This window comes from Chenopodium quinoa, unplaced genomic scaffold (genome assembly GCF_001683475.1).
Source record: "Chenopodium quinoa cultivar QQ74 unplaced genomic scaffold, ASM168347v1, whole genome shotgun sequence".
Taxonomy (NCBI): domain Eukaryota; kingdom Viridiplantae; phylum Streptophyta; class Magnoliopsida; order Caryophyllales; family Amaranthaceae; genus Chenopodium; species Chenopodium quinoa.
This window is the reverse complement of record NW_018742879.1, coordinates 311,221-319,024: the sequence shown is the minus strand read 5'-3', so window position 1 is coordinate 319,024 and position 7,804 is coordinate 311,221. Positions and strand designations below refer to the sequence as shown.

The window sequence follows — 7,804 nt, the reverse complement described above, 5'->3', positions numbered from 1 at the left end:
TTTGTGTTTGGTTGAGCTTTTTAGTAATGGAATCTCATACCCAAGGTATCTAACTCCACCCCATACCTATGGAATTTCATACCCACCTCTCCCCCTAAGATTCACATTCCATTCTATCAATGAAGTAAATAATCCATTCCAACATTAAAATCAAACAATTTTAGACTAGTATGGGTTTTAGAATCCATACCTCTTTAGTATAGATTCCATATCAATCCATTCTAATATAATGAACCAAACACCCCTTTAGTCAATGTTATAGGGATTACTTTGTCGAGCCGCACACAATTTCTTTTAAATAATTTGCTACCTATTTTCCTTACCTACAGTCCAGTGTCCATTTGTGTTTCCTACCTTCCCTTGTTCAAAGAAGAGAATACTGCAATGAGTACAAGTGAATCACCGGCGCCATCATCATCACCGTCGCCGGTGCGGCGGCGGGAGAGTCCATGGGGCGTTTCAGAGGGCGATCACCGCCAACCCAAGCCCCACCGTTGCAACGACCGAGCTGAAGATGTAATCCAGGTCTTTCTCTTTCTCTCTCTCTCTTACATTCTTGCCTTCTCTTCCCCCTTTTCCTAAAATCCTAATTCTTTCTTTCTTTATTGCAAATTACCTCTTTTTCATCATGGAATCAATACTGCTCTGCAACTTAATAATTTAGCTAGCTATTCAAGCTTCTCATTATGCTAGATTCTTGGGAATCCAAGTAAAATTGCAGGTGAAATCACAAATTAGGGTTCTGTTTGTATAAGATTTATTTGATTTACTCAATTTGGAGTAAATTTCAGAATGATTCTGGGTTTATTGTGCTAGTGTTAGTAAAATAATATACAAGTAGTTAATTTGACTATTGTCTGATTTCCTGATCAAATGCAGAAGAAATTTTGATTTTGAGGTGAACCATAGTTACTAATTATATGGGCATAGTTCTATATACCTCTTCACATATGTTTTTTGTCTAAGTCTCTAGGGTATGTTGCTAGGAAGTGCTTAGCCCCTCGAAAACTGATGTGCCGATTTCTTAGTTTGTGGGAAGTGAAACTTCCTTATGCTTGAACGCCTTAATCTCATAAGTGGAGTTGGCTACATGAACCAACATGAGGACATCCCAGGAGGTCACCCATCCTAGTACTACTCTCATTCATAGTGGCTCATGTCAAGTGATGTGACAAAGTTTTACATTGGCTGTCATTGGCCTACCGTAACCCTCCTCCTTTATTTAGGCTTGGGATTGGCAGCGGGAAACCAACTGGCGGAGTTGTGGGAAGTGAACTGATGAATGATAAATGGGATGGCATATTTGGGCATGTTGTTAGTTATGGGTGTTGCTGTGGTTATATGGGGAGGTTTAATGAGTGGAAGGAAATGGAAATCGGTATATATTCGAAGGTGTGATCATGGAAATATAAGGTACTGAGTAGCAATGTGAATGTGCTTTCTTTTGGATTTTAATAGAAAGCTCATCTGGATATAGCTGGCAACGTTAAAAATGTGATCCCAATATTTTTTCCAGATTACACAAGGATAGATTTTTTTGCTTCAGATTTAGGAGTTGAGCTCCTTAGTGTCTTTTCAGCTAGCTGCATCCATGGTAGATAGCTCCTTAAGGTTTAAAAACATTTGCTGATCCAAAGACTAAAAATTGATGGGGGTTTGAACTCGTTATGCTTGAAAACTAATTCCAGGAGAGCTGAAATAACTGAAGTATACATTGGTTTTATATTGGGTGCACACTGCACAGGTTAAACCTTTTTTTTTTCTTTTTTTGTGAATGATAGGAGCTTTTTCTTACAGTGCAAATGTCACTGTAAGCCTAATTTGGTTTGGTGAGCCTAATTAGCAAAGCTGTAATTTAAGTTAAACCTGGTTGCATGCATTGCTTTGTAAGTCCCATAAGTGGAGCCGCCATTATTTTCAATTCATCTGTCATAACTGTGCTGTCTTGAGTTATATTCAATTTCTCATGCTTCTAACTTAAGTTACCTAAATTACTTTTGGTAGCACTTGCCTGGTTTCTTAAATTTTAAACTCATATGAGTGAACAACTGAACATACAGAGTATATTTGTTTAGGAGCTCCATTTTAAATACCAAGTCTTTGCTAAATCATACAAAGTAATTTTGAAGCATTTACTAGTTTAGTGCATATGGAAATGAATTCAATAGCAGTGTCTCAAAGATATTTTAACTGATAAAATGGTGATTTGGTAGATTGTTGAGGTTGTGGGTGTCTGCTTACTCTCCCATGATAGAACTACCTCCCTTGGCTATATATAACCCTTGACTGCTCAAGTGATAACTTCCATCTATTCCTTGGTAGATTTAAGTGGAGGGAAATAGTTAGAATGACAGACTCTGACAGTTTTTCAGTGGATTTCGAGAAGCTCTGGATACTGGAGATCTTCTGATCCTCATGATGCCTAAAGTGATTATGTTTCATGTTGGGAAGCTCAATTTGAGCAAAACGAAGTACGAATTTTTGCCCTGGCACTGTTTAACAAACCATTCTTTGATTGCTGTAGGCTTGTTTTGAAGGAAACCCATTCAAGACTGTTCCAGGCCCTTTCAAGCTTTTCTATCGATGCATGCGGTCAAAACCTGGGTAAGTTTTCTCTTATTTACTTCCATTATTAGATAGTTCTATCACGTTCTTCAAGAGATTACCGTGTTTCTATCACAAAGACTTCAAGTAAATTGAGCTGTTCTCATGACACTTAATTTTAATGCAGGGAGGAGCCAACAGAGCCTTTCTACTACTTGGAGCTAGAACCACCAAGGAGAGAAGTACAACTTGAGTGAAATTTCAGTAAATTTCTCAAAAAGGGGCATTATTTTGGGTTTTCCCTGATATCTGAACTCGGAGTGTTATGAATGGTGACCATATATGCATCATACACTAGGATTGCTCTCCTTGTTATAAATGAAGAAATACCACTTCATATCATTTCCTTTTTGTTTGTTCTTTGAAATTTTGTTTTGGGTTACCTTGTTAATCTACACAACTTGCCTTGTGATCACTCGTTAATAATATCATGTACATAGATTCATTCTGTTGCTAGCACAATTTGTGCAGGGTCTTTGTTGTATATACTCCTCTGTGCGTGTGTGTTTGTGTGTCAACATATATAGAATGGTACACAACCGACTGTTGCGAATACGTTACCTACTTACCTTAATAGGGTACCCTTTGAAGATAGAAGGAAATTTGACTATTTGAGCAAATGTATCAAAACCCCACGATAGAACAGAAATCATATACGAAGTATGAAGTACTAAATATTTATTACCTATTTTTATTATTAATTTTTTTTTTCATAAATCATATACGGATTACTAAATTTTTGCAAACACAACACAAATTTTCGATGAAAACTCAATAGTGGAAGAATTTAACATTATGAAACTATTACAACTATCTTTTTAATTGTATACTGGTGGACATCAAAAGAATGGATGGTTAATAAAATCATGTATACTTCTGCAACATATTGGCAATCTTATGCAACAAGTATGCTGAGTAGCCATCAATATTATCACTAATGGAGAGAGGAGAGGTCCATTCCTGGAAGTTGTGAAGGCTGCCAGTGAAGTCGGTGAATAAGCCATCTACTCCTATCTTGTTTATCCAGAAATCATATTCGATGTATGGATCTTGATGGAAGTCGAAGTGCAGAAATTGGTTCTCGTTCCTGTAGGTATAAGGATGTACCTGTATTCATGTGAACAACTCATTAATAATATTCCTTCAAATAAAACAAAATGTGTATTAGTCTTCCAAAGAACAAAAACTCACTATTTCACAAAGGAGAATACTTATGGGAATTCTCAGCGCTACAATTAGATTTGATAACACCAAATGACTGACTTGTGTAAATTACTGTGTACTATCGCTAGTAGTAAATTTAATACTTATACTCTGTACTTATCCATCTGTAGTGAAGCATTTTAAGGTTCTTTAAAGTTTCGTTTTGAGGGGAAATAGATTATACAGTTTCATTGTGAGGCTAATGTTTCCAACAATTCAACTCAACTTAAAATTAGTTCCGGTTAGTTTACAGTCTAATCTAAAAGACTAATTGATCTATAATCAAACAATAACTGATTCAACATATCGTTGGTATAGATACCTGCAAGTCACGAGCGTGTGCTCTGGCAACTAGATCCGAAGGTGCTTGGATATAATTATTTACCACCGGAACCAATGTATCTTTCCAAGGTCCAATACCAACAACATATGATTTGATGTAGTCTAAATAAGCATCTGAAGTGATTTCCGAGTAAGTCTGCACAAATTCTCCATATTTAGAACCAATACAAGAAATGGTAAATGATGGAAAATTACTAATGGAATAAGACAGTAGCAGATGACCTGGTTGGTATCTTGAGTTAACACAGTTACATCATCAATCAAGAAGATTTTGGGCAGATCTGTTTGATTTGATACATGCACAATCGAACTTGGAGCAAATGATTGGATAAAACAAGGCTGTTTTAGCCAATCTTTTGACAAATATGAACCTTTGTAACCATACTTCTTCAGGGTCTCCACAAAGACATCCTCAAAAATCTTGCCATTAGGCCACTTCACCTGCGGAACAAAAATACACAAGAAGACGTTACTCTTTATTGTATGAACAAAAACATAACAAGCAATCCAAACGATCATTTTTTCTTAGTGCATGCCAAAGACCAATTAGGAGTATAGGATACTCATGCAACATATGTTTGGTTAACTGGATATTGTCATATGTAATATATTATGAAAGCAGAGAGATAGCAAAACAGAACTATGTACTTCTGTCAGGCTCGGCTAACTTATATGATATGAGTACTTGAGGCGAAATGAAGAATCCGAGCAACACATGAACAAAGTGAAAAAAGAAAGAAGATAAAAAACCTTTTCTACATGAACACAATAAACAGCATCCTAGCACTAAGTTGAAGTGTACTTAGAAGCTGTACATGAATATAGATATACAACTAAAAGTCTTTCCAGTCAGAAATATAACTGTTGGTTTCATAACTACATATACCACCGTGTGAACCACTTCAAAGATGGGTCTGAAATAAGAAGAAACCTCCACAGATATTGTGGACCTATTTTGACCATAACTGCTTGGCTGATTCATTTTAAATTAGCTATTTTAGCTTGGCCAGTTGACACACAGAAAGGTGCCTGACTTGGGTGGTAAGTTTTTCCAGTTCATACATTATACGTATGTAAAGTTCTAGTATTCGTGACTGCTAGGCGTGTCAACATATTGGAAACACATTTGTGGCAGTAGAAAATGCAGAGTCCATACAAGTAAATTTACTTACATGCTCATTGATAAACACGGGGCTTTTCATCTCTGGATATATCCCAACAATTCTAGGAGCATCAAGAGCAACAGATATGTACTCTTCAAAAGTAATGATAGGGAATTTTCCTGTAATGCAAAGGCATACAATGACAAAACTTCTAAATTTACAAACCATTTGCTTTCATTACAGCTCTACTTCAGGAATCGTACTTACCATTGTATTGCTGATCCCTGAACGGATATCTTTGCTTTGTTCTCAAAGTTTGTAGTTCTTTCCAAGTGAAATCAACTAAACATGGAAAAATATTCTTTTAGAAAGACAATTAATCACAAGCAAGATGACATCAATTTTCGGCAAATTAAAAAGAAGAAATTTAAGATGGGTAGAAGACTCCAATCTGTAGAGACATCATACCAGTGAAGAATCCAGTGATGTTGCCTCCTTCAACCTCATATGTTCTTTTGCGATCAGCAAACTCCTTGTGGTCAGCAATATTAGTGGTGACATCAAGATTAACATCATGATGACATATAAGCACACCATCCTTTGTGGCTATGATGTCTGTTTCGATGAAATCTGCACCTTCTTCTATAGCTCTCTGCCAAGGACAATAGCCTTTAATCCCCACTTTTTTCTTGTTATATGGTAAACTAAACATTCACACACCGTAATCTATGACATGAGAACTTAAACCAAATAACTCTTCGAATTCATACAAGATTACCTTGGATCGGAATAAAATGAAATAAAAAAAGGTATTATCATATCACAGCAAACAAATTTCACCACAATTCTGGTTCGCAATAACAGCACTTAACAAGGTATGAACTCAGAATACACACAAACAGATGTATTTCCTATACAACAGTTGTTTCATTGACTTGCTGTTGTAATCTTCTCTGACAAGAGAACAAATCGATTAAGATACTAGATGCAAGATTCATGGACAAAAGATACAATAGTTAACAAAGTAATTCAACAAAATAATCAACAGCATGGCTTGAAACAGAAAGAACACTAGAGGCTAAGCTAATCATCATCAGCATATAGCACATGAACGAGCACCATATCATTAGACTAGAAACTAAATATATCAACAAAAAAGCACAGGAAATTCTCCTTGAAACAGAAAATCGAAACACACTAGATATGCAGCAGAAGTTTCTTCAGGAAACTCTCCATTAGAACCTCGATGTGCAACGTTATACGGACGTGAAGTTTGCAAGGGCTGCTTGGTACCTTTTTGTTCTTTGCTTGGAAGCTGATATAAAGGCCGAGCACTACAGCTTACAAAGAGTAGCAAAAGAGTAAAAGGGACAAAACCTGCATATTATAAATATATGCATTAAGTGTCTTGGATCAGCAACAATAACATGAATTTATTAGCCAACTCACAAAATTCATAAACATCACATCTTTTGTAAGAAAACAGAAAATTTCAGGAAAATCAAACAACTTTTGTTTTTGATGCTTTCATTGAACTTGTTGGTATATTTTTAGTATAAGAACATGAATGATTTCAGTTTTCGACATTCAACAAGTCACTGGTTAGATAACAAACTGATCATAATCAAAACCATTATACAAAGTTCGGAAAAAACTTTCTGCAAATATTACAATTTAATTTATGTTAATTTCACACAATTGACATGTATCATAGAAAAAATTAAATTGTTGCCAAAATTATTACTTGCTCCGTCTGAACTGTAATTGTATCACGAAAAAAATAAAAACATAAATTATAACAAATGAAATTCATACCCAACATACTTATCTATTCAAATTAAAATCCAAAAACTCCGGAAACGAGATGATAAATTACATTCAATAATTAACTAAAACCCACCAAATATAATAAAAGATTGATGCGTATAACTCATGAAATCAACAAAATAAAATCAATTAAAAGATTTGGGTTAAAATTTTACTTACAGAGCGAAGTCATGATATGATTGCCCCCTTATCTCTCTTTTTTTTTCTTTTCCTCTCTCTTTTTCAAGTTGGTATAATGGTATGGCATTTATAGAGAAACTTTTTGAGAAATTCAAGTCAAAATATAAGACGATCACTATCTATAGATAATTTTTTTTTTTACAGAATCTATAAATACATTCAAAGTACTACGTATACAAATTTTATTTTGTGGGGAATAATATAATAAGCTTAATAATGTGATAATAATTATGGACTATTTTTTTAATTATTTTTTTAGATAATATAATATGGGGTAGTTTGGTTCGCACGGGGTAAACGGAATGGAATGAACAAAGGGAATGAAAAAGAATGGAATGAAAATACCTTATATTCTTTATGTTGTTCGTTTTAAAAATAAAGGGAAACAATCCCACCACCACACAACCACCAATTAATTCACTTTCCACCTTTTCCAGCCACTATCCATCCAACAAACCACTTGCCAGAAGATCCCATTTTCAGATTAACCATTGAAATATTGTGAAAGATCAGTGAACGCAAAGAAAAATTGGATAAAATTGACC

General features: G+C 35.0%; 2 protein-coding genes across 2 annotated transcripts; one reads left to right on the top strand and one right to left on the bottom strand.

Annotated features, from left to right (window-relative positions):
- The first annotated feature begins 307 nt into the window (after window positions 1-307).
- LOC110726329 lies at window positions 308-3,063 on the top strand. The gene is made up of 3 exons (XM_021905789.1): window positions 308-525; window positions 2,525-2,604; window positions 2,732-3,063. The coding sequence occupies exons 1-3, from the start codon at window positions 385-387 to the stop codon at window positions 2,799-2,801; spliced, it is 291 nt and encodes a 96-aa protein (XP_021761481.1). The 5' UTR covers window positions 308-384; the 3' UTR covers window positions 2,802-3,063.
- Window positions 3,064-3,361: 298 nt separating this feature from the next.
- Window positions 3,362-7,343, bottom strand: LOC110726328 (glycerophosphodiester phosphodiesterase GDPD6-like). Its single transcript, XM_021905788.1, has 8 exons — window positions 7,239-7,343; window positions 6,451-6,629; window positions 5,721-5,904; window positions 5,520-5,594; window positions 5,322-5,431; window positions 4,372-4,590; window positions 4,130-4,285; window positions 3,362-3,711 (listed from the first exon to the last, which is right to left on the bottom strand). Exons 1-8 carry the CDS (start codon window positions 7,249-7,251, stop codon window positions 3,469-3,471), a joined length of 1,179 nt encoding a protein of 392 aa, XP_021761480.1. The 5' UTR covers window positions 7,252-7,343; the 3' UTR covers window positions 3,362-3,468.
- Between the last annotated feature and the right edge of the window lie 461 nt (window positions 7,344-7,804).

Coding starts and splice junctions, on each gene's coding strand:
- LOC110726329 (XM_021905789.1), top strand. CDS start 385: ATGAGTACAAGTGAATCACCGGCGCCATCATCATCACCGTCGCCGGTG. Junction 526..2,524: donor GAGCTGAAGATGTAATCCAG/GTCTTTCTCTTT, acceptor TGATTGCTGTAG/GCTTGTTTTGAAGGAAACCC. Junction 2,605..2,731: donor TGCATGCGGTCAAAACCTGG/GTAAGTTTTCTC, acceptor ATTTTAATGCAG/GGAGGAGCCAACAGAGCCTT.
- LOC110726328 (XM_021905788.1), bottom strand. Junction 4,591..5,321: donor CCGTGTTTATCAATGAGCAT/GTAAGTAAATTT, acceptor TTTGTTCCGCAG/GTGAAGTGGCCTAATGGCAA. Junction 3,712..4,129: donor CACACGCTCGTGACTTGCAG/GTATCTATACCA, acceptor ACATGAATACAG/GTACATCCTTATACCTACAG.